At 40.2% G+C, this 26156-nt stretch overlaps 4 protein-coding genes across 25 annotated transcripts in view; all 4 read left to right on the top strand.

Annotated features, from left to right (window-relative positions):
• The window catches only part of LOC103465968 (unconventional myosin-IXAb-like), a 143819-nt gene extending 140248 nt beyond the window's left edge, over positions 1-3571 (top strand). For all 20 annotated transcript variants that reach the window (XM_081607776.1, XM_008411207.3, XM_017305261.2 and 17 more), the window contains one exon: positions 876-3571. In XM_081607776.1, the coding sequence (XP_081463902.1) occupies positions 876-1264 (389 nt within the window). In that variant the 3' untranslated portion in view covers positions 1265-3571. The remainder of the gene's footprint in view (positions 1-875) is intronic.
• A 152-nt stretch (positions 3572-3723) lies between these two features.
• LOC108166343 (DNA polymerase III PolC-type-like) lies at positions 3724-8452 on the top strand. Of its 2 annotated transcripts, XM_017305116.2 has the most exons (3): positions 3724-4879; positions 5732-5780; positions 7497-8452. In XM_017305116.2, the coding sequence occupies exons 2-3, from the start codon at positions 5732-5734 to the stop codon at positions 8024-8026; spliced, it is 579 nt and encodes a 192-aa protein (XP_017160605.1). In that variant the 5' UTR covers positions 3724-4879; the 3' UTR covers positions 8027-8452. The 2 variants fall into 2 exon arrangements, with proteins under 2 accessions (XP_017160605.1, XP_081463906.1); XM_081607780.1 differs by lacking the exon at positions 5732-5780.
• A 4376-nt stretch (positions 8453-12828) lies between these two features.
• LOC103465970 (DNA polymerase III subunit epsilon-like) lies at positions 12829-19915 on the top strand. Of its 2 annotated transcripts, XM_081607782.1 has the most exons (4): positions 12829-13300; positions 13431-13479; positions 15628-15976; positions 18854-19915. In XM_081607782.1, the coding sequence occupies exons 3-4, from the start codon at positions 15931-15933 to the stop codon at positions 19396-19398; spliced, it is 591 nt and encodes a 196-aa protein (XP_081463908.1). In that variant the 5' UTR covers positions 12829-13300; positions 13431-13479; positions 15628-15930; the 3' UTR covers positions 19399-19915. The 2 variants fall into 2 exon arrangements, with proteins under 2 accessions (XP_081463908.1, XP_081463907.1); XM_081607781.1 differs by lacking the exon at positions 15628-15976 and having other exon boundaries at positions 12856-13300.
• A 3254-nt stretch (positions 19916-23169) lies between these two features.
• Positions 23170-25978, top strand: LOC145551926 (protein PML-like). The gene is made up of 2 exons (XM_081607771.1): positions 23170-23446; positions 25052-25978. The coding sequence occupies exons 1-2, from the start codon at positions 23368-23370 to the stop codon at positions 25681-25683; spliced, it is 711 nt and encodes a 236-aa protein (XP_081463897.1). The 5' UTR covers positions 23170-23367; the 3' UTR covers positions 25684-25978.
• The last annotated feature ends 178 nt before the right edge of the window (positions 25979-26156 follow it).

Genomic DNA, 26156 nt, shown 5'->3' with positions numbered 1-26156 from the left:
TGATAGACTTTAGAAACTGGTGGCAATAACCCAAGGCGCAGTTTCTTGGGGCATATATATTAATTAAACGTTTTTGCAATGAATGCATGTTTTGATGTCTTTGAATTTTCTATAAGAGTTATTGGCTTATAGCAGGTGAGTTACAATAATATTTTGGGATTTCTCTAAATATAAATAATACTCAAAGGGACGTATTAAACCTACCATCATCAGTTCATAACTACTTAAGTATAGTACTACCTATTGATGTGCTGTAATTTGCATTAGCAAAATATTTTTCTTTAGTTCATAGGGCACCATACGGTTTTGATTCAGACTACAGAAACATGAGTGGAGATGGAGACTCAGAGCTGAACTCTGAAGAGAACACATATCCAGGGAAAGAACCATAAATGGTAAATGGACTGAACCTCTAGAGAGCTTTTTTCAGTCATTTTGGCCACTAAAAGCGCTTTTTACACTGGAGTCACATTCAATCATTGATTGATATTCTACTGGTCAGATCATCTTCTGTTGGCGTCACCGTCTGGTTTAGGTCTCATCTCTCTGGCTCCTTTTAACAAAATGTCAGTTTTACTCATCACTGGTGTCCCACAAGGTTCCTTTCTGGGTTCCTTCCTGTTCATCACATTCAGTATAAAATGTCATTACTGTACAAACTCCACCTTTTCCTCTGCCTCCCAAACCCCCAGGTACGTCCCTCTCTTAACATGGGACAACAAAAATCCAGGCAGGAATTACATCTACATGCTGTGGTAGATTGAAGGTTAAAGACAAGACAATAAAACATGAGCAATGGATGTACGTTATTAATGGACATACGTCATTGCTCGGTCCAGGTCTGTGCTTCTTTTATCAATTCCTGTCCTCGTCAGAACGCGGGACGTATCGATCGAGGAAGTCCGAGGCGAAGACCAGACGGACTCTGCGTCGTCAGCCAGACTCTCAGGACTCGGTCGACTCCACCTCTACCGTCTCCTCCTCCTACCAGCCCTCTTCCTCCCTCTCCTCCATAGCCTCCGGTTCCCCGTCCCCCCACTACCGCTTCCGTTCGTCCTCCTCCGGGCCCCTGCTTACCTCCTGTGGCCTGGGGGCCCCGCTGGCGGAACCGGAGGACGGCCAAAGGACCGGAAAGACTCGCCTCAGGCTCAGGCTGAGCCGCAGCTCGCCGCGCGACTCCTCCGGAAGCCATCAGAGGGAGTCGGACTTCGGCCCGGGCCCACAGCAGCTGGTTCTATACAGCAATAACGAGTTTATGGTGTGATGACGAGGTGGGTGACGAAGACTAGCTGCTGCCGGTTTCTGAAGGGAATTATAGGAAGGTTGCAGGTTAGTGCGGAGGCCCTCCTCTTTGCCCAACCCCGTCACCTTCTGACCCAGTCAAAGCTGAGCGAATTGGGGGAGCGACAACTGCAGCAAACGGTCTAGAGAAGCGGACTTGATGATCTGTGCGGACCAATGTGAAGTTAGGACATCTCAGTACTTTATGGCCCCTGCAGGTCTACCAGGGGTCGCTTAAAGGAACAATGAGAGGGGGAAGAAAAGATACTGCTGGGGGTTGGGGGTGTTACTTTAAAAAAAATTCCTGCAAAGCCAAATCTTACAACGCCCCATCTTTATTTTTCAGCATGTGGGCAGGTGGGTAGAGCCACCGAGAAGAAATGTAGCCATACTGACTGAACTGGTGGAACCAGCGCCAAGCTAAGTGTGCTTTTCATCGCGTTTACACAAGACACACCAGCCAACAGGCTGCACGCTTTTCCTCCACTCCTGTCCTTACATCCCGTAGAACAGACTGTCAAAACTGTATTATTATTATTATTATTATTATTATTATTATTATTATTATTATGTTACAGAGGACGTAAATGTACATAGAGAGAGAGAGTCCAGTGCTGCTCCCGGTTATTCCTGATCTGTGTCCTTTTATTTTATTTTTCCTCGTAAAGTGAAGTGTCAGAAATTCAGGTTCCTGTTTCGTTTCCGTTCTGATTCTGCTCGCGTTCCGGCCAGGAGCCAGTTTGGGAAGACGAATGTTCTGAATGTCAATATATAGAGCGTCTATTAGCCGGCCGGCAGCAAGTGTGTGTGTTTTTGTACTTGCCTTTTTGTTTTCAGCACAGATTTAATTTGGAAACATCAGTGTTACTGCATCAGGACTTGAATATTTTTTTCTTGTTTTTTAACTGTACGATATTGCTGTATCATAGGTGTTTATTGATATCAAATATGTCATGTTTTGTTAATATTGGTTTGTTATGACGAAAGCCATTATCTCTCTCTCTCTCTCTTTCTATCGAACACATCTTCTTCCCTCGTGTGCATATGTAGCCTCTCCTACCCCTCATTTTATACACTAGGATGTCACACTAACCGAGGGGGGAGGAGCGTCTATCGCCTCGCGCTTACCGACACACTTTAACCGTCCATTATCTCCTCTGAGCCACTCAAACTACTCCGCTCTTTCCCGTCATGACCGTAGCTCTTCTCTAACTCTTTTCTCCGGGTTCTCGCTGTGAAACGTAGCATTTAATCTGCTCACCAAACCTGCTAACCAAAACAAGTAGCGACTAACCCCACCCGCTCCACGTGCGCGCGTGCTCTTCCTGGCCTCCTCTGTCCGTACCACGACGTCATCTCGCTAACTCCCTCAGTCAGCTGACCGGTCTTGGTGGTATGCGGTACGTTGCGAAAGCCTTCGCGCCCCTCGAGCGTTTTCTGTTGCCGTACGGCCACCAAACTGCAGTGTTTTATCCGAGCGAAGATTGGGCTGCACAAGATTTTATGTCTCATTTTGTGTTCGATTTGTGGAACCGAAAATAAAATCCATCCGGCTTCGTGGTCGTGATGCAGGCAAAATCTGAAACCGCTGGAAGGGGTGCGAGTACTTTAGCAAGGCACTGTAATTGTTTCTTTTAAAAATAATAATGTTATAAAATACATTAACTGTAAACCTGTAAGGATTAAAAGAAAAAGTGAATCTGCTTCTAGAAGTGAGCAGCTGAAAGAACAAAACCGCTCCTCTGTCAGTTATCTTCACAGTAATATTTGTGGTGTGTTTCCATATGACATTCTGGGAAAAAAAAAAAAAAAAACCTAAAAAAAAAAAAAGATTTAAAAAAGGAAAAAGTGAATGTAACTGTCACTGGAAGGCATGCCTCGCTTTCAGTCGTTGTTTTGTTCCTCTTTTATACACAGTGTATGTACTATTTATGATCATGGCATTGCGATGTACATTAGTTGGAAAAGAATCTGTTATAAATAGGATATATTATCCTTTCATTACCGAATATTAATCATGGCAACATTTTTCTTTTTTTCCTCCCCAACAGGCCGCACATGGTTCTGTCTTTTTGTTTGTTTTGTTTTGTTTTTTTGCGCAGGGAAAACGGTGAAAAAAAAGAAGTGTTGCAAAAAAAAAAGTGGACATAGTTAAGTATGTATAAGGTGCAATTTGTGTTTTCTTTTTTTTTTATGATTTAACATCTTTATTGTTGTAAGGAAAAAAACTATGGGGGAAAATTTCATCTGCTTATTAAAAAAAATGCTAAAGAATTGCAGCCAACCATAAGTAAGTGGTGTGATTTCTTGGCCCAGCCGGTTGCATTAGCCTGTACTTGCTTCTAATGGAGTCTATTGTTAGCGCAGACACTGCAGTTAAAAAAGCCTCCATTATTTAGCGTTGATTCAAACGTCAGCGTCTTCCAGCTTGATCCTCACTTATTCATTGACCTCTATCTGAAAGCGCATCTAATCATACACACTTTGAGTTATTTATGGTGTCCTTATCAGACTGAGATGTATTAATTTGAGCGTGTAGATTAACCAGGAAGCAACATTTTTGAAACTGTTAGCCTCTCCAGCACATCCTCCAGGTTTTTGTTGTATTTCAGATCACATTAAATGCCACACTCTTGGCACTGTGTAGTTGTATGTAATATTTTTCTTTTAATTCAGTTCAGTTTTTAGAAGAAATATCATCTGAAGGACAAACCTGTCAGGGTCCAATTAAAAAAAGAATAAAAATACATATTTGTGAATGTACTTACTAAATAAAATCATTCTACTAATTTGATTTAATATTTAGAAAAATAAATGAATATGTTGTTTGCAATTAACGCATAATTTTTTTATTAAACAACAAAGAAAGCAATTAGATCTCTTCTAACGCCACAAAGTGTCAAAGTAAATATTTTCTCTGACGCAGCTAAGATGTGCTGCTCACAATACAACCCATTTAAACATGGCAGCTTTGGCGCCCTCTGCTGGACGAGACATGGAAATAACATTAAACCAAAAACCTTCAGCTGAACTCTTAAATTCAACTAACTAGAACTTGTTAGCAATATAAAGTAGCTAACCGAGTGTTGTTGAAGCTTAATAATTCGTACAAATTACCTAAAAAAATGACCAAAAAAAAAAATCACGTTAAATACCATCCGATATGAAACTTTAAAGTGTGAGCTCATATAGAAACAGTTTATTTATTTATTTATTTTTATTTCATTATTATAGTTTGTTGTTTAATCTACTGAATTTGCGTCGAGCTGCATGTCGCGTGCCGCGTGCGCTCCAAACACGGACCGCGAAGAGCCTCGAAACTTCCCGTTTCACAGTCAGCCGTGTTTTGTTGTTCCGCATCTACGACCTCTTGCAACAGACCGGTGGGACCGAGTCAGAATTGGTGACTGATTAATGGACTTTTGCATGACGAAGGCGGGGAGGAAGAAACGATGCAGACTTAATGTGTTTCTCTTCAATTAAAATGAAAGTGAAACTGATTTGTTTCCTAATGAGCTACTATAAATGAAGCTCCTCGCTCCGGCCGGCTTCACAACTCCCACTGCTCAGCTGACGAAGAACCAGACATACCTTGAAGGTGAGTTTTATTTCCTCATGTTCTCATTACTGGAGATTCAGCTGATAAAGTTAACCGATTTCACTTTTTTTCAACCTGTTTTTAATGCACACCGAACAAAAATATAAACGCCCCATGTCAAATGTAAGTGTTTTTTGAACGTTTGGGCAATATATAGAGAAACAAAAATGTATATTCAGTAATTACTGATCTTCATATCGGCAGTGATAACATCGTGGCTTGGCCATTTGTAGCTGACTTACAGTCCTTTGAACATGATAGGGGTCTGTGGCTATTGGTCATCAGCTGAGGCCGATCCCGCAGATGGACGAGCCGGATGTGACGACCTCGTTGCAGACGAGGATGAGGTCGATTTGCAGAAGTGCCAGTCTGTTGGAAATTAAGTCTTAAACGGCTCGTGGTCCGATGATGGACATAGAGCAGTAGGTGCACGGCTACAAATGTAGTCTCTACAAAGAGTAACCTGAACATCATTAAAGATGCATCCAACATGCCCGCATAACTTGTGACATCTGAGGTTTTATGACTTGTGACAAAATTTGACATTTTGGGGCCTTTTATTGTCCAGTTTAAGGATTGTCCGGTTGTTGCTCATTTTGTCTGATGTCACTGGACATGCTCCACCCTGCACTGAGTAAAGAAACAACTCACTGAATAATGCTGACTGACAGCAAGTTGGATTCAAAATTATACACAAATCAAGAGAAATATTACTTTTGTACAATAAAATGTCAGCAAACGCTCATTTACAGTTGTTAACTCCAGATGGCAGCAATATTTGGCATGCGGTGTTTATATTTTTGTTCAGCGTAGCTGTTTCTTTAAATGAAGCTTTGATTGATTTTATTCCAGATGGTTGACAAAATCATCATTTTCTTTGACCTGGAGACCACTGGATTAGGTAATCTAACCCACACACCCGGTTTATACACAACACCCATCATAAAGCAGAATCTTTAGTACTAATTCATATATGTTTTCATAAATTGCTTTATTTTATTATTATTTTTAAATTGTTTCTGTTTTTGTGTTTCTTTTGTTTGGTGTGAATAAAAAAAACATCAAAACTAATTTTTAAAGAAAAATGTATAATATGATGATGTGCTTATTTTAAACAGTAGACAATTTCTGCTTTTGTTAAACTGTTATTATGTTTCTAATGATGTCTAATTCAGCTTCTGAACTGCAAGTGGAATAGATTAGTACTAGTAGTTGAATAGAGTAGTTGTAAATAATATTAGTAAGCAGTTGAACTCGAACTATACACTGGATTTTTGCTTATTAAACTAAACAGTTTAACTGGCACAAATGCTAACAGGTACAGTATAAGTTAAAATAAAAACAGACAAAGTTACATTTATGGATACATCTTTTCATATGCTGTTTTTTTAATCTGTAATATGTTGAGCAGAAATATTTTTATTATTTTTGCTTCATAGATTAAAGCAAAATATCTGAATGAACGCTACAAATTTAGTGGCCGTTTTTAATTTATTATTTAGAAAAAAAAATTCAGGTCTGGTCTTTGTAGAGTGTTACTAACTGATATTTGTTGGGTTTTCACACTGGTTCTGCAATTCCATATTACGGCACTACGAATCATTTTAGCGGGTTTCAAGATGTCATTTTAAAACGTTTCTTTGCTAACTGATTTATTACGGTGCATTCCTTCATATTTGTTTATTTGAAGACAAAGTATAAAGACTTCCTCTTAGCTCAGGTGGGAAGAAGCTTAGGCCTCTTTATTGTGCTCCAGTGAGGTGAAGATCAGGGAACATCTTGGTTCCTGTTTCACTCCCACTCGGACCTCGGTCTCTACCAAAAAGAGGAATGGAGAAATTAAGTTTGGTTTATTAGTCAGAGCAGGGTGGAGCGGCAACTTTACAAAGTTCTCAAACCAACTTATTCAAATATATATTTCCTGATTCAGGTGAAACGCATGATGAGTGAAGATGGTGATGTCAGTAAAAACAGGAGCAAGCTAATAAAAGGAAAAAATAAAGAGGAAAATAACAATAAACCAAGAAAGGATAACACTAATCAAAGGAAACTAAATGGAAATACACAAAGGATAAAATGCTAGAATAATAAGGAACTGAAGGAAATACAGAGGAAAAAACTGGTACGTTAAGACTTTTCGAGCAATAATAAATACAGGGACTGTATGGCAAGAACAAACAGACCCTGTTTTCAGGTAAGAGATGAGATAAAACTGTTGAAGTGCTATGGGTTTGTTGAGACCACATCTAATACTAAGAAGAAAATTTACAGACCGTAAGTCATAAGAGACTTATCACTTATTTACGTTTTATTTTATATATTTATTTCTTCAGTATTATTTTACATGTCGGTGTTAATGTCATGATGCTGTTCAGTGACTCCATGACACTTTCAGTTTGACTCATCAGGACTGGATTACGAACCAGCTTTGTTCTTTGTAACTTTTCTACAGTAAATCTATTCACCTGTAAATGTCCAGTCTATTTAAAGATATCATCCATGTTTCTGTCCCATATTTGTATGTCATTAAAAGGGGCTGGAGCGTTCTATAAAATGGAACATTTTTGCTGTCGTCATTAGAGAATTTTGACCTACTTTTATTTTTGTCTTCGTTCAGATACTTCACAGTGTGACATCATCCAACTGGCCGCTGTCTGTGAGGAGAGAGTCTTCAATAAATACACTGTCCCTCAGCAAAACATTGATGAGGGCGCCACAGAGGTCACAGGCTTCACAGTGCAATCTGGTCACCTGGTCCTCTACGTGTCTCCCGTGGAAACCGTCCCAATCGATGACCTTCTGACCTCCTTCATCGACTTCCTGCGCTCCTTCCAACGCCCCGTATTGCTGGCGGCCCACAATGCGAAGCGTTTTGATATGCCTGTGCTCACCAGAGTGATGAAGAAGTATGACCTGTACCCTCAGTTCCAGCAGGTGGTGTCGGGCTTCCTGGACACCTTATTGCTTAGCAAGAGACTCTTCCCGCGCATTAAGGGCTATTCACAGGTGTCTTTAGTCAAGATCTTTCTACAAAAGTCCTACGATGCTCATAATGCAGAGGAGGACGCCAAGATGCTGCAGGAGCTGTATAAGGTGTGGAGACCTGACCAGTTTGCGGTTTTAGCAAGTACTTCTGAAGTAAATTAAGAGTATTTTTACTAAAGGAAAAAGTCTAATAATGTACCCTGAAAACGAACCGATGTATCCACAGAAACAAAGTTCTGAGTGAGGATAAATGTGGTTTCTTTTTTTTGTCATCATGCACCTCTAAATCAATGGAAATATTTATACATAATGAAGTAAGATGGTGGTTATATTTCTAGTAATCAGATAATTGGAAAACCTTTTAGATCCACTTATTTTATTTAGTCCTGTAGCTGTGCACTTTGTTTCTGTGAGAAGTATGGCTCAATTTAATTGTCAAACCATTAAAACTAAATTTTCTATACATTCCTAAAAACCTCTTATTTACACCAAATCATAGAAACCACATAGGGATTTTAAGTATGTACAGAAAATGTGTCTTCTGCTTGACTTGTAAAGGAAAATAAAAATATTCTATTGAGTGTTTCAGTGGCTGTGCGTTGTCTACACTTGAAGGAGCAGGACCACACTTCAGATTTCACTGTTCTTTTTTGTTTGACCAGTAGCACAGGTACAGCAGATGACACAGGCATAACACGTTATGTAGGTGAAAAATCTGATTGAACAATACATTTATTTTTTCCACCCAAAATTAAAAATGTCCGGAGAGTGCATTTAATAGTCTATATTAGCGGTTCTCAACGTGGGCGGTACCGCCCCCCGGGGGTCATTCAGAGTACGGCAGGGGGCGCTGGCGGAAATTTTTACAAAAAGGGGGCGCTGGGATTCCTTTGGGGGGCGTTTGGTCGAAGGTAAACTTTACACCTTAAATGCACAGCATTGCCAGTTTAGACTTTGAGCAACTTGGTAAAACTGTATTGTGTAACATTAAATCATGCTTGGCTGCAACGGTATAAATGGCAGCTCTTCTTCTATTCAGTGTTTGTTAGCTTCTGTTAGCTTTTGGCGCAGCTCCGTTCTGAAGCTGCTACTAGCTTCACCATGTCAGTTCAGCATTACACCGGCTGATGACGTTGCTGTGATTCACTTTGTCTGGTATTTTTGTAAGTTTTGGCAGTTCTGTGTTAATCATGTTAAGCAGCAACTTATATTAAAAAGTGTTTTATTTCCGTTTGAAAGCTGCACGCTTCCATGGAAGGACAACAGAAAATTGCTCTTATAAACATCCATCCATCCATTTTCTTCCGCTTATCCGGGGTCGGGTCACGGGGGCAGCAGCTTCAGAAGGGAGGCCCAGACTTCCCTCTCCCCAGCCACTTCTTCCAGCTCCTCCGGAGGAATCCCAAGGCGTTCCCAGGCCAGCCGAGAGACATAGTCCCTCCAGCGTGTCCTGGGTCTTCCCCGAGGCCTCCTCCCGGTGGGACGTGCCCGGAACACCTCACTAGGGAGGCGTCCAGGAGGTATCCTGACCAGATGCCCGAGCCACCTCAACTGGCTCCTCTCGACGTGGCGGAGCAGCGGCTCCACTCTGAGTCCCTCCCAGAAGCCCGAGCTTCTCACCCTATCTCTAAGGGAGAGCCCAGCCACCCTGCGGAGGAAACCCATTTCTGCCGTTTGTACCCGTGATCTCGTTCTTTCGGTCATGACCCAAAGCTCATGACCATAGATGAGGGTGGGAACGTAGATCGACCGGTAAATCGAGAGCTTCGCTTTTTGGCTCAACTCTCTCTTCACCACGACGGACCGGTACAACGCCCGCTTCACGGCAGACGCTGCCCCAATCCGCCTGTCGATCTCCCGCTCCCTTCTTCCCTCATTCGTGAAGAAGATCCCCAGATACTTAAACTCCTCCACTTGAGGCAGGACGACCCCCCTGACCTGGAGAAGGCACTCTACCCTTTTCCGGCTCAAGACCATGGCCATGGATTTGGAGGCACTGAGCCTCTTATAAACATGTAATTACTAAAATCACGATATCCTCACTTTGTATCCCTCTGAAAAATGAACCTATTTAAATAAAGAAATCCCTCCATGGGTGATACCACCATAGATTAATATATGAGTAGATCCCGCATTGGCTGCTCCGGCGCAGGAAATACGGCGGCCATCTTGGAGCGGTATACCCTCCTACTTTGCTCAATCAAAACAGCAGAAGATGCCTCAGCACTGAGGGATATTGTTGTTCTGACTATTGATGTGAGGGCTCCACAAACAACATTTCACAAGTAAGATGGAAATATTATTGTGTATATATTGTGATTAGAATATTACCTTACTGTATTTATGTCCACCGACGAGATACCAGCTAATATTAGCTACAGTGCTTGGTGTAATACGGATTCAGCCCCGCTATCTCTAACTGAGATTCCGTAAATCTAAAAAAAAAATAAATTATTCTCTAACTTAAATTAGATTAGCATCACAAGAGCCTATATTAGAAATGAAACAATATAACACATATTCTAAAAAATATATTATGTGTTATAACATTCCCCAGCAAAGTTTACACAGGTGGTAAAGACTATTATTTATATGTAATTCTTTCACTAAGATAAATCCCAAATCTTCCGTTTTTGTTTTGAAAGTTTACTAAAGACACGATGTGAGGAAGAAGAGGGAGATATCTATAAAGATTGACGGATTCACTGCAGCACGGATGAATCTCGCATCGGATTTTGGACTCAATCTCAGCTGCTGAATCTCTCTGAAGCTAGAACTCGTTGGCTGAAAAAAAAATAGAGTCCATATATAAATAGCTTCTTTGTGTGCTTTGGAGTTTCTGTGCTGATTAATTTTTTTGCAAAGCGATAAAAGCTGGGTAGCTCTTGAATTGCTACAAAATAAAGCTGTATTTCCCTCAACCCACTTGTTGCAATGTTGACACCATGAGATGCCATGAGAACTAAATTCTGAACATCATGGCATGGAGTCATCCCAGTTTTCCATGTCTGGCATATAACCATTCATTTTAGCTTTTAAACTGGCTATATTGATCCTGTGTCCAGACAGAGGGATCATCAGTAGCCTAGCATCATGACCTGTTTGTTCTGAAGATCCTGCAACTTCCACTTCTCTTCCTAACTTGGCGCCTCCTCACCCTGACTCTCATACTGATAGGAGGAACCACAGAGCTCCGTTAAGTTAAAGCTCATCTTCTGAAGTTGGGATATTTTTCCTCCAACAGGTTCCAGAGGAATCACCTAAAACCAGATGTTGGACTGGATTTTATTTCACTGTTATTTGTGAATGTTAGCTTCTCATTTTCAACAGTGGAGCTATAAAGGTTGAAAAAGGTTATTATTTTTGGAGAAAGTCTCATCACTATCAATGTTTCCACTAAATAAGAGGCCAAAAAATTTTTTTGATAAAGGAAAAACTTCTCAGACTCTGAGCCCGACAGCACCAAGCTATTTTTTTATTAGACGATTAATTTAATTTCACATAATTATCGCGGTAGAAGCCATTTGTTTGTTAAATACTTAATTAAACATATTTACCGTGTTTGATGTTTGTTGTAAATTACTTACTCACAAAGAACGAGGTAATTAGTCCAAGTTTGTCGTTTATTGGACGTTCAGAAACTACAGCGGCTGTGATGAACCAAGACAAAGGTAAAATAACCTGAACAGGTGATTGACTCTAAACCACTCGCACCTTTATAGGTGCGTTCACACCCTTACTCCTCTCTTTGTCACGCACACCCGTTGCCATGGTAACCTCCTGCGCTCCACATGCCAACTTTAAAAACAGCATTCAGTCCGTTACGATATTAGGTTTGCAGGCTTGATATTTCTTTTGCGATTATTAATAAGCTCCCTGAACACAGCAGTGGTTGATTAGTTAATTTTAAACTCCTGCTCTGCTATTTTGGTAATGGAACCGAAACGCACAGAATTTCGCAACACCTTGTTGAAACAATAAATACTGAGATTATTATTTCTGTTGGGTCATTAATTTGAACACGTTTTGTTGATTTTATTGTTGTTGTTCTTTAATAAAGTTACGAAGTTATTCATCATCAGAAAGTTATAGAAACTTTGGCCTTGACTGCCACTCTGAGTGCTCAGTTAGGGCTTCAGGACTGGCCCCTCTGGTGGTGATGTCTGCGATATTCCACCACCAGTCATTGACATCAATACTGCTCTGGATTTCACCATCACTATTTGGGAAGAATATGTAATTCCAATCCAGCCAGAAGCTCTCATTTTTCAACTTCTACTTAGCAGTGTTGGCCTATTGCTTTGGCAGTTCTCTTCAGGTGAGCGGACCAGGGATCTGGTTTATAACTTCTTCTCTGAGCAGGTCCAGACCTGCTCAGAGAACATCTTCTTCTTTGAAACGTTCAGTGTAATTATGACAAGGAGCGTCACATACGATGGTGTAACCATGATTGTTAAACATGGCAAAACATTATTTTTTTGCCAACAAGCCACACCTGGTTCTGTCTGTTTCTGTTTGTTTTTTTTTCTTTAAAAAAATAAATCATTCATAAGACAAACTTGCCAGGATTCAATAAAAGTATTTTAAAAATCCGTACTTTTGAATGTACTTACTGAACTACATTAAATATTATAATTTAAGCCATCCGGTTTGTTCTCCAATATTGAAAAAATTAAAACAAGTTGTTTGAAATCAACGAGAAAAGTCTTTCTTCAAAAATAGAAGACAAGCAATTAGATCTCTTTAACGCTACAAAGTGTCAAAGTAAATATTTTCTCTGACGCAGCTAAGATGTGCTGCTCACAATACAACCCATTTAAACATGTCAGCTTTGGCGCCCTCTGCCGGACGCCACATGGAAATAACATTAAACCAAAAACCTTCAGCTGAACTCCTAAATTCAACTAACTAGAACTTGTTAGCAATATAAAGTAGCTAACAGCTTAATAATTACAATAATATTAACCAAAAAATAATACGACCTCCAATATAGAAACATATAATTTATTTATAGTTTAATATTTTTTCATTATAGCTTTTGTTGTTTAATCTACCGAATCTGCGTCGCGTGTGCTTCAAACAACAACTAATTTTCCGGACTCGCTCGTGGCGGCAGCCGAAATGAAAGTGAGCGAAGAGCATCGAAACTTCCCGTTTCACACAAAGTCAGCTGTGTTTTGCTGTTCCGCATCTACGACCTGTTATGACAGGTAAGCAGACCCGTGGAACCGAGTCAGAATTGGTGGCTGACGGACTTTTTCATGACGAAGGCGGGGAGGAAGAAACGATGCAGACTTGATGTGTTTCTCTTTGAACTAAAATGAAAGTGGAGCTCAGGTTTGTTTCCAAATGAGCTACTATAAATGAAGCTCCTCGCTCCGGCCGGCTTCACAACTCCCACTGCTCAGCTGACGAAGAACCAGACATACCTGGAAGGTGAGTTTTATTTCCTCATGTTCTCATTACTGGAGATTCAGCTGATAAAGTTCACCGATTTCACTTTTTTTTCAACCTGTTTTTAATGCAGCTGTTTCTTTAAATGACGCTTTAACTAATTTTATTCTAGATGGCTGACAAAATCATCGTTTTCATTGACCTGGAGGCCACTGGATTAGGTAATAGTTTTAAATACCTATAACACATCACAAATCAGTTTTTCAGTACAAATTAATATATGTTATTTATTTTTTGATCACCATTAAATTATATGCTTTTTTGCTTTTGGTTTGGTGTGAATAAGAAAATTATAGTAAAACTATTTTTTGAAGAAAAATGTATTATGCAGTAATACGATGTGCTTATGTGATACATACACTAGATTTATGTGAATTTAACTAAATTGAAGTATATTGATACAAAGTTATTTCCTTGTTGGTATAAATGGGAATAAAAACACAATATTTTATATGTTGTTGTTTTTTTATCTCCTGTATATTGAGTATAAATATGCTTTTACCATTAGTGTTTTTGTTGCTTAGTGAATTCTGAGGCCGAGGCCTCTTTATTGTGTTCCAGCGAGGTTGTATAAAAATGCCGATCGCTTTACGAGTCCAGCATGAGCCGTGCAAGTCAGGTGGAATCTCTGATAAGGTGAAGATCAGGGAACATCTACGTTTCTGTTTCCCTCCCACTCGGACTGGAATGTAGAAATTAAGTTTGGTTTATTAGTCAGAGCAGGGTGGAGTGACAACATGACTCTACAAAGAGCAACCTGAACATCATCAAAGATGCCACTTAACCTCTCAGTTTGGCACATAAAGGTTGAGTAATGAGAAAATAATCCACATTAGACAAAGAATAATCGCTTGTTCTTTGAGTCCCGTGAACCTGGGACTCATATGGCGACCAGGCAAATCTTCACAGACAGTTCACAAACCAAAACCTCCTTTATACAGATCCTGTTCAATACAGCATAGAGAGACTTTGTCCTCATACAGTGACTCACCCTTATGCCACATAGTGGTGACTCACACTGCACATACACAAGTACTTTGGGAAGTGAACAACATATGCTAAACATAAACAAAGTGACCAGTTTTGCATACAGAGTTTAAAGGGCGTCCTAAAAAGTCTGATTATCTAGAATATTCCACCTCAAACGGACTAGTCGTAAATCACTCTAATTCAGTTGGAGTCACCAGATTCACGTGTATATTTTATTTTTGATATAATGACAGACACTGAGAGAGAAATTTAGCCCTTAAGCAACACCAAGGCTGAAACCAGAAGCAGATTTTGCTTTTGTGTGTGCTGGCAGGGGAAGATGACGCTGTGTGTCAAAACCATCCCGACATTTTGGCAGGACATGAAATTTTAGATGTCACCTTTCCAGAATTTTCCCCAGCTAATTAAGGAACGCAGAGGAAACCACAACGACCACTCTCAGCAGCAGACAAATCTCTCATCTAGTGTAATACTATCCCTCACCCTGATTCTGTCACTACCCGGAGTACCGTAGGGCAACAAAATGTCAAATATGCATCAAAGTGAAGTGCAAAAGGTCATCTCTTTGTTTTGGTGCATTTGTTTGACATTCCTCAGAGTCCATCTTTGCCACTTTCCCATTGCCTTCGTCACTCACGGTCCTCGTCACATGACCTGAATCAGCACAGCAGTCGTGCAACACCAGACCACAACTCTTATACGGCATCCTGTCTGATCACATCGGGAACCACGAGTGTTCAGTTTGGTTTGGCAGACACCCAGGCATAATCATCAGAGATTAGCGCTTCTTATTGTTCGAGTTAAAATGAAACTATATATAAAATTTAAAAAATGGAGTCCAGAATCAATAATTATTTTTTATATCTTCACATCATTTCTCCTGAGAACCACAGTGCAATAAAATTCAATGCTGTTTACACAGTATCAGTGAGTGTGATATCACTCACTGATAGCGTGTGAAATCGCACCGTCACTGATGGAATATGTAGTTGTTCCACATTTTATATGGAGGACCAATCTGGCCATAAATATGATTAGATACAGGTGAATAAATAACTTGGTAAATGAACTGCCCACCAAATAAATAGTTTAACAAATGAATTAAGGATTAAGAAATTTACTACACAAAAAGAATATATATATATATATATATATATAATCAGTTAAAGTAATTTAAGTGATCTATATGGTTATGTGTATCTGTTTATATAATCTATGGGATGAAGCTGTATTTGTTGCAGCCCGAGTTCAGGAGTCTTGACAGCTGAAGGGAAGAAACTATTCCTCAGCCTGATGGTTTTGTTCTGGATGTTCCTCAGCCTCCTGCCTGAGGGGTGCGGCTGGAACAGTCTGTGTGCAGGATGGGTGGAGTCCTTTATGATGAGGTGCGCCCTCCTCCTGCATCGTGCTGTGTAGAAGTCCAAGATGGAGGGAAGGGTGCTCCCCACAGTCCTCTGTGCAGCCTTGACCACCCTCTGCAGAGCCGTCCTCTCAGCAGCAGTGCAGCTGCTGTGCCACACAGTGATGCAGGTGCAGAGAACGCTCTCCATCACATAGCGACAGAAGCTCCTCAGGACTGAGCTCCCAAGTCCAGCTCTCTGCAGCTTCCTGAGCAAGTAGAGATGCTGGTGGGCCTTCCTTACCAGACAGGAGGTGTTGGTACTCCAGGTGAGGTCACTGGATATATGCACACCCAGTACCAGTAGCTGGAGACCACCTCCACAGCTGCTCCTCCTATATACAGGGGCTGAAGAGGATCCTTGTCTCTTCTGAAATCCACCACCATCTCTTTGGTCTTTTTCACGTTGACGCAGAGTTTATTTTCTCTGCACCATGGCACCAGGTTTTCCACCTCCTCTCTATATATGGACTCATCCCTGTTTGTGATGCGTCCCACTACTGCTGTGTTGTCGGCAAACTTCACTATATGACAGCTGGGGTGTCTTGCCGAGCAGTTATATGTCAGCAGAGTGAAGAGGAGGGGGCCCTGTGGCGAGCCAGCTGAGGGTGACGGAGGAGGAGACGTTGTGGATCCTGACAGTCTGAGGTCTGTTGGTCAGGAATTCCAGAATCCAGTTGCCCAGTGTGGAACTCAGTCCAAGAGAGGAGAGCTTCTGCACCAGGGTCTGTGGGATAATGGTTTTGAAGGCTGTGGAGAAATCCAGAAAGAGCAGACAGATGTAAGAGTTCTTGGTCTCTAGGTGGGTTAGGACTATGTGGATCACCAATGAAATGACATCAGCAGTGGAGCAGTTTTTCCTGTAGGGGTAAAGATGGGGGTCCACAGTGACGTCGATGGAGTCCTTGATGTGGTTCATGACCAACCTCTCAAAGCACTTCATGACTATCAATGTTAAGGCTGTAGGTCAGTAATCATTCAGGCCTGTCACTGTGGAGCACTTGGGGACAGGGATAATAGTGGCAGTCTTTAAGCAGGTGGGCACAGATGACACTGACAGTGAGGTGCTGAAGATGTCCATCAACACCTCAGACAGCTGATGTACACAGTCCCTCAGTACCTGGCCTGGGATGTTGTCAGGGCCTGCAGCCTTACGAGGGTTGATTTCCTGGAGGGCCTTCTTCACATTTGTTGTGGTTACACAGAGACGCCTGTCACCAGGTGGTGGTATTAGTCTGGTGCTGAGGGAGATGTTAGGACTTAAGTGCATCTGGCAGTGAGGGGGCCCTTTGACATTGTGCACCCCTGATGTTGTAGTTAGCGATGCACTTGATACCCTTCCACATGCACCGGGGATCGCTTGTGGTAAAGTGACCTTGAATATTCCAGGCGTATGCGGCTTTGACCCCCACAATGCCTGCAGCCAGTTCTTTCCTCGCTTCTTGGAGTGCTGATGCATCGCCTGTCCTGAACGCAGCGTCCCTAGCTTTCAGCAGAGCTCTCAACTCAGCATTCAGCCAGGGTTTCTGGTTTGGGTAACAGGTTACTGTCCTGGTGGTGGTGACATCATCAGCACACTTGGAGATGAAGCCAAGAACAGAGGAAGATGTATTCCTCCAGGTCCACCTCTCCCTCATAGGTAGCTGCCTCTCTGAAGACTTGCCAGTCAGTCTGTGCACTGAAAACAGTCCTGGAGCACAGGAGCTGCATCTCTGGGCCACACAGTGACTGTCTTCTTTGTTGGCCTTATCCGTTTCATCAGCGGACAATATGCTGGCGTGAGCAGGATGGAGATGTGGTTGGAGAGGCCAAGATGGGGGCGAGGAAGAGCTCTGTACGCACTGTGAATGTTGGTGTACACACTGTCCAGAGTGTTGTCTCTGTGTGTGGGAAAGGTGACGTGCTGGTAAAAATTGGGCAGAGTGTCTGTCAGTTCCATGTGGTTAAACCACGTAAAAGGCCTCCAGGTGTTTCATCAGCAGTGAGCTAATGGTGTCATACAGCTCCTTCGATGCTTCGTTGCCGTTACTGTTAGCACCCGGAGGGATGTAAACAATGGTGATGAACTACGGAGTCCCTAAAGGGACGTAGAAGGAAAAAAAACTTTCTGTTGCGAACCATAAAGTACTTTGGCGGGATACTATTTGATGGGTACAAGACACTATTCTTGTCCATACCAAATATTATGTGATGTGCATCAGAAAATACCTGCTGCACATGAGGGGTTTTTTTTCTTTCAATGTCCCTTGAAAGCCCATTTCTGAAACATTTTATTTTGAAGGGAAGCACATTATCATGAATTCTCAAACTTAGATCTCCAGCAAACTGGAATATTCTATTAAATAGTCAACATGATACAGTAAATAATACCAGTTTACTTTGCTATCTACAACAAATACCAGAACGATCCTAAATTTCATACCAGTAACGTGATAGAAGTTAGCATGTTGCTAAGGGGTACTTGTCAAAACCATGCAGGCATAATAAAGGGTACTTATTTCTATGGTCTAGGTCTTGGCCAATAGGAGAAAAGCCCCCAAAGATCGTTCTCCATCTTTCCCACCCCGTCTTTACAGTTATATTAGGAAAGAAAACGCCTGTAAAAAAATGATAAAAATATCATCAATCTGTAGATATATTTAAAAAGAAAATATTTTTCTTTAAAAATATATTTGTGAGGAGTGGAATGAAAAAAGTGGGAAAATAATACATTAATAAATTCACATCTGTCAAAATAACCAAAAAAATAGAAACATTAAAACATAGAATCATAATAGGAACATATAAATATTGAAATTGAAATTTGTGTGATTTATTCATTAACTTTAAATAAATCCTTGGTTTGAATTGTTATGAAGTTATGTATTCTGATTTCTGACAGGATTGGTCATCCATACAATCCATGATTTTATTGCTTCTATGTGAATAACCAAGTCAGAAATGTGAAGTAGAATTTATTTTATTTTATTTTTTACCATGAAAACTATGAACAGTGTTTTCTTTTGTATTCAGATGATAAAGTTTTCCCCGTACACTGTGGACTCATCAGGCCAGCACATCTAAGATAAAACATTGCTATTTTATTTAGGGATAACAAGGAGTACAAGTGTTTGCTTTAACCTACTTTTATTTTTGTCTTCGTTCAGATACTTCACAGTGTGACATCATCCAACTGGCCGCTGTCTGTGAGGAGAGAGTCTTCAATAAATACACTGTCCCTCAGCAAAACATGACCGATAGCGCCAAACAGGTCACAGGCTTCACAGTACAGTCAGGCCGTCTGTTTCGCTGCGGGTCTCCCGTGGAAACCGTCCCAATCGATGACCTTCTGACCTCCTTCATCGACTTTCTGCGCTCCTTCCAACGCCCCGTATTGCTGGCGGCCCACAGTGTGATGCGTTTTGATGCGCCCGTGCTCACCAGAGTGATGAAGAAGTATGACCTGTACCCTCAGTTCCAGCAGGTGGTGTCGGGCTTCCTGGACACCTTCTTGCTTAGCAAGAGACTCTTCCCGCGCATTAAGGGCTATTCACAGGTGTCTTTAGTCTGGAGGTTTCTGGGAAAGACCTATGATGCTCATAATGCAGAGGAGGACGCCAAGATGCTGCAGGAGCTGTATAAGGTGTGGAGACCTGATATGTCCAAGGTCGTTATACGTACTTTTAAAGTAGATGAAAAGTACCCTTACTAAAGGAAAAAGTCTAATAATGTACCCCGTTTCTGTTGTTATATCAACAGAAACAAAACCGTTCTGAGTGAGGTTAAATGTAGTTTCTTTTTTTTGTCCTCATGCACCTCTAAATCAATGGAGATATTTATACACAATGAAATGACATGACGGTTAAATAATTTTTTTTGTAATCAGAGAATAGAAAAGAATGAGACCTGTTTAATTTATTTAGTCCTGTAGCTGTGCACTTTGTTGTTTCTGTGAGAAGTATGACTTAGTTTATTTGTATGAACCATTAAAACTTAACTTTCTGTACATTCCTAAAACCTCTTATTTCCACCAAATCATAGAAATCATACAGGGATTTTACACAGAAATGTGTCTTCTGGTTGTCTTGTAAAAGAAAAAGAAAATATTTTATATGCTTCGTATATCTCTTATGCACCATAGTGTAAAAATACATATACATGGTCTTACATACTGTACGTATCATGGATTTTGGGATTTTCTTTTTGATTAAATGTTGACATGAAAACTATTATTTCGGATTTGAGGTTTTCTGTGGCCGCCGTCTGTTTGATTAGCTCATTTTCCAGTTGTTTCGTCTCAGGGGTGTCAAACTCCAGTCCTCGAGGGCCGGTGTCCTGCAACTTTTAGAAGTGCCTCTGCTGCACCACACCTGAATAGAATAATTAGGTCATTAGCAAGGCTCTAGAGAACTGAGGAGGTAATTAAGCCATTTGATTCAGGTGTTTTGTACCTGTGGCACATCTAAAAACTGCAGGACAGCGGCCCTTCAGGACTGGAGTTTGACACCCCCTGGTCTAGGTGGCAGCATTGTACTTCTAAAAGAAGACTTGAGCAAAACTTGATTTTTGATTTTAAATACAAGTGTGTTAGAGACTATACCCATACAGCAGATCTCAAAAGTGTACACACGTCAGTTAAAATTCCTCTTTTTGTTATGTAATTGTCATTTTCATTTTAAGCTTCTCATAGTGCTGAAGAGAATTAACCCTCCGTCTAGATGACGAAGTGGGTCTACAGATTAAAATAGATATTTTTTGGTTATCAGTCATATCAAATGTTAGAAAATACATGGGTAATACTGTATGTTTTAAAATGATCAGCAGCATTAATGTAATATTACTTTTTTTGACTGATCCGCTAAAAATGTCTGCTCTATTATCCATTTCATTAATTTCACACATAAATACGGCACGTCATTTAGAAAATGTGCCGTGATTGAAGGATTTACGATTATCAATTTGTGCAAACAGTGTCTAGTGGCAACAATAGCACACTGCGCGGTATAGTCCAGCTGAGAAATCGAGGGGGGGGGGACTCTGAATTTATGACAGACACCTGTTTTAAACAAAAGTGGCTGCAATGTTTTGGGGAGAAAAATTAACAACGGAGGGGAAAAGAATCCTCGGCGGGTTTTTTTCTGCCGCACCGTCTGTAGCTCCCTGTTGACGAGTCCACTACTCTCATTCAAATAAAAAGAAAGAAAGAAAAAAGAGCAGAGGAGGGAGGGCTCGCTACAGTGTGGGTGGAGCCAATCCTAGTTGACGTTGTGTGAGAACCAGCCTTATATTATGTCTTTGGTGAGAACTATGGCAAAGTTGGCAAAAACATTTTATGTGCTTTTAAAAATGAAACCCTGACATTGACATTTAATTGACATTAAATGTCAATTTCTGACATTTAATGTCAGAAATTGGATGAAATGAAACTCGTTGCATTTAAAATATATTTACTAAATATTAGTACATGGATGAACTTTGTTGAACCAATGGCGCTGCCGTGCACTTCCGGTTTTACTTTATTTGCTCAAGCAGCTAGCATATTAGCTATGGATTTTTTTTCTTTTTCTTTTTTTTACCCGTTTGCAGCATTATCAGCAGAAAGTAAGTCAACAATGTGAATGAATATGATTGTTCAGACCTTCGAAACCAAAGCACAGTTGAACAGACACAAAAAATTAAACACATTACCGTCACAGCTGCGTGCCCTCTAATGACCCGATTCAATTATTGTGGAGAGAACCATATTGGTGAGAAAATCGCTATCTTAAAACATTTCTTGAAATGAGGCAAATTTCTTCTTGTTCTAAATCTTTATTGAAGTTAAAAATAAAAGAAGGTACACATTGTACAACAGCTGAAAAGCTGCAGAATTTAACTTACACAATAACATACGAAATTAAAATTATAGCGTTTAATATCTCAACAACGAAAGCTGCACAAAAGACAGTTTTAATGGCACAAAACCTGCACAAAGGGAGCACTAACGAAGTAGCCGACTTTGGTTTGTTTTGGAGCAAGAAGGGGGCTGCTGAACTCTGGATGACCTAAAAATAAATTTTAATATCTCAGAATCAGAAACCAAAGCTGCACAAACAAAAATTTTAAAGGCACAAGCACTAACCACTCAGACTATTTGCTGTTTTTTTTTTTTTTTAACGTGGATGGGGTGTCAGCTTCACTCAGCTTTTCAAACTTGCACAAACAGCTAAGTACAGAAAATATCAACTAGAAAAAAAATTCCCCACATAGTTTTTGTGCTCCCTCTAGAGCAGCGCCGTTATGTGTTGCATACAGTGCATACCCACGTTTTGCGCCACAGCAGACAAATTGTTTGCTCAAAATATTGATATCGCTGATACCAGCTTTCATTTTTACTCGGTATCGGATCGGAAAGAAAATCAGTGGTATCAAATATCACTATTATGAAGTGCAATATAGGACCATTTGACTATTAAATATCTTGTCTTTGTAGTGTATCCAATTGAATAGAGGTTGAAAAGTGTTTGCAGATCTTTGTATTCTGTTTTAACTTGTTTTGCACAATCTCCCAAATTCGTTGGAATTGGGTTTGTAGTTTGATCAGTTTTATATTCAAACAAATATTTGGAAAAATGTTTTCTTATAATGTGCAGTTTTTTATTTGTATGTGTCTTTAAATTTTGGTCTGTGTGATGACATATTTTTTAAGTATTAAATCAGATGTTGCTCAGTTAATATAATATTATTTACTAAACACATTTTTACTCTTACTTCCAGTATTTCTTATTTTTTTATTTTACTTGAGTGCAAATATGTTGAAGTATGGTTGCTCTTACTTGACTGTAATTTTTAGGTACTCTACCCACTTTTGCCAATATGTTGATGTAATTATCATTCTAATTATTCTTTCTAATAACAGGAAAATCAGGTAGGTCAAAAGCAGCATAATAAATTCCCAACAGTTTTTTTACATGAAGTCAATAAAACTGAATCACCAAAGAATGAGTTTAAAGGCGTACAGCTGCATGTGCAGGGAACTAGGATTTATTTATTTTTTTATTTATATTACACAAGATGCTAGTTTTAAACAGAATTTTTTAGTCTTCATATTTTACCTAAAAAGTGACAAATAATGTGATGTATATATGTAAACAGATAGGTTTTTTATGTTCATTTATATTGCACAGGATGAAATGTCCTGAAACAGTTTCGAAATTATTATTTTTGTATTCATATTTTTGCTTGAAATAAGTGACAAAGCATGGGTTAAATTGTGTTCGGGTTATTGAAGCTTTCTTATTCATTTCCTTTCACTTATGATGTACAGGATATGTGACATTGATATATGCTGAAAATGTTTTAACTTTTTTATCATTCTTATTTTCATTCATATTTTTACTTCTTTGAAATAAAAATACAAAGTATTTTACTGCAATAGACAAACGTAAAAAAAGCTTTTGATTTGTAATCTGCCGGAAGTTCAATAACAAGGGTTTTATTTTGAAAATCTTTCCGTTTCCGTGTGCAAAATTTAAAAGAAAGAAAAAAAAACCATGGACGGGGAAATGTAGCCTGACGCTGTTAGAACTGCTTTTCCCGAATACAGTAAGACTTTAATTCAACCATTTTTCAGCAGCTAAATCTCGGAGCAGCGGTTAAGTTTATATTTAGTAATGAATGTCTCTACTTTGGTCGCCGCGTGATGCAACCAGAAACTGACGAAGATGAAAACTTCAAGCAACATCCTTTAGTTTTCTTCGACCTGGAGACTACAGGCTTGGGTACGATGACTTATTATAATAACGGATTAAATGGTAAAGATTAAGTTGTTAGCACACAACCCGTAGCGGTAGAGTCACATAAAGTGCTACATAGAGACTAAGCTCAGACTTCCTGGTTCTTCTTTAATCGGTCAAAATGACCAAACAGATGAGAACATTTCAGTAAAAAGTGGCACTTCTCCGGGATAATTGGCAGCTTATAGCTTTATGAAGTATGAAACTAGCTGTGAATTTGTGTGAGTCTTTCAGTCGCCTGCAAGGTAATTCCTTTTGGATGTTTTTATTTATTTCCTTTATTTAACCAGGTAAACGCCATTGAGATAGAGATCTCATTTTCAAGTGGGATCTGGACGTGATAGGAAGAATAAATCTGGCCAAACATTGAAGCAGATGTCTGATTTTTAACTTTACTGCTGTCAGAATCGGCTTTATTCGCCAAGTTTGTGCACTCAAGAAAGGAACTTAACTTTATGAATTATCTACATTTAGCTTTGCTCAAATAAAGACAGTTAAAATAATATTTTAAAAAGACAGTGTAAAAAATAAGTTTTTATTTTTAGTAAGTATATATATATGCAGTGTTTTACAAAATATGAAGACAAGCTCCCTTGTAGCTTGAATTATCTAACACGTCTTGGAGGCCTAAAAAGCTCAGCTTCCTTTTAAATAGCTTTTTACATCTCTGGAGTTTTGCGTTTTAACCCTTGAACTACATTTTAACAGAAAAACACAAACCTGAAGAAGCAAAGCTAAGGAAATGACAAATAAAGCAAAGAAAAAGACGAGAGCAAAGCGTTATGAACAGAAATTAGTTGGAAGTAAGGGAAAGAAAACAAAGGGGGTGCCTGATCTATCCATCCATCCATCCATCCATCCATCCATCCATCCATCCATCCATCCATCCATCCATCCATCCATCCATCCATCCATCCATTTTCTTTACACCCTTGTCCCTTAGTGAAGTCGGGAGGGTTGCTGGTGCCTCTCCAGCTAACGGGCGAGAGGCGGGGTCACCCTGGACAGGTCGCCAGTCTGTCGCAGGGTGCCTAATCTTAATTAATTTAATTGTATTTATCTTATCTGACCATTTATTTTTGTAGTGTACGGGCCACCAAAGGGCAAGAAGACCAAAGCACTTCCGGCCTTCAACCGTGAAAGGTTTCTCAGTCCCAGGGATAATTGGCGTCTTATAACTTTATGAAGTATGACCTTGTTGAGATAAGCCCCTTAGACTTGGGAGCCGCTAAGTATGTGCTGTAGTCTGTGTTTGAACTACACAACATGTATGAACTGTGTCACAGTAAGAACACAAAACACATCATCATCCTACTACCAGGGCTTTAGCCATTGTTTTTGTCATTTTCACCAGTATGAACATCCGATTGTTGATCATGTGACTCGTGTGATGCGAAAATTTTCGATATAACATTATTGTTTTGACATGGGCAAAAAAAAAACAACTTCATTCTTTTCAATGTTGCCATTTTTCCATTACGTATTTCCGTAATTTTAATTGCTGCAATTTTCTGGTTAATGGAATTACAGCTTTCTAATCCAGAGCAAATGATGCCATGCCCTGATCTCTGCATTGTTTCTAATGTCCAGGTCAACACTGCGAGATCATCCAACTGGCTGCAGTAAGCGCCGGCCACTCGCTCAACCTGTACGTCGTCCCCCGCTGTCGCATTGAGCGACGAGCAGCCAGAGTCACGGGCTTTAAGGTCCGCGGACAGAGACTCTACCTAGATCGTCGCCTCGTCTTCACCAACTCCCTCAGAGAGGTCGTGGTCTCCTTCATCGCTTTCCTTCAAATGCTCGGTCGACCCCTCGTCGTCGGCCACAACATCCGACACTTCGACTGCCCCCTGCTGGCTCGGGCTCTTGATGAGCTGGACCTGAGAGCGCAGTTCGAGGGTTCAGTTTCGGGTTGTGTGGACACCCTTCCGCTGGCTCGGGAGCTGCTGAGGGACCGTGGCCTGCAGAGCTTTGGCCAGGAAAACCTTGTCAGGGAGCTGCTGGGGATAAACTACAAGGCCCATGATGCTTTGGAGGACGTGAGAGCATTGAAGACTCTTTTTGGCTTCCTTCAGCCGACAGCAGAAGTTGTCCGCAGGCATATGTTTACTTTGTATACTATGGACAACAAACCAACTGTACCATGGAACAAAAAGTCAAAAAGGACGTCGCCCCCTGCTGGAGAATTTCAGACAGACGGGGAAAGTAAAGAAACGACATGATGGAGAAGCTGATACGTCAACATAGACATATAAAACTTAGACAAAACATAGGTGACCTGAAACGCCAACTGAAAGTGGGAAAGCTTTCATGAATAGTGTAATTGTTGAATAAATTCACTCACATTCGGTTGTTGTTGTTTTTTAAGTCTGACAGCTAAATAGGTCACACTTTGACGTTCAGTCAACAGCGTGTGCAGAAGCAGCTTTATCTACCTAATAGATGAAGCTTTACTGTTTTATTGCTTTGTGACAAGAAGTTTTTCTTAAACTTGAATAAAGAGAATTTCAAGCGGTAGTGTGGATTTATTTAACAGCAGATGCATTCAAACCTTTTAACAGGTATAGCTTTTTAATCTTAAAAGATGATGAGTTCAATCTATATTCGGGCTGCACGATATTAGACAATATTGTGATGACAATGACTTCATATGGTATCTTTACGGGAAAATACTAATGCGGGAGCAAGGTGGGAA

The sequence above is a fragment of the Poecilia reticulata genome, chromosome 6 (genome assembly GCF_904066995.2).
Source record: "Poecilia reticulata chromosome 6, P_reticulata-male-v2, whole genome shotgun sequence".
Classification (NCBI taxonomy): Eukaryota; Metazoa; Chordata; class Actinopteri; order Cyprinodontiformes; family Poeciliidae; genus Poecilia; species Poecilia reticulata.
This window is presented reverse-complemented; position numbering and strand designations above follow the sequence as displayed.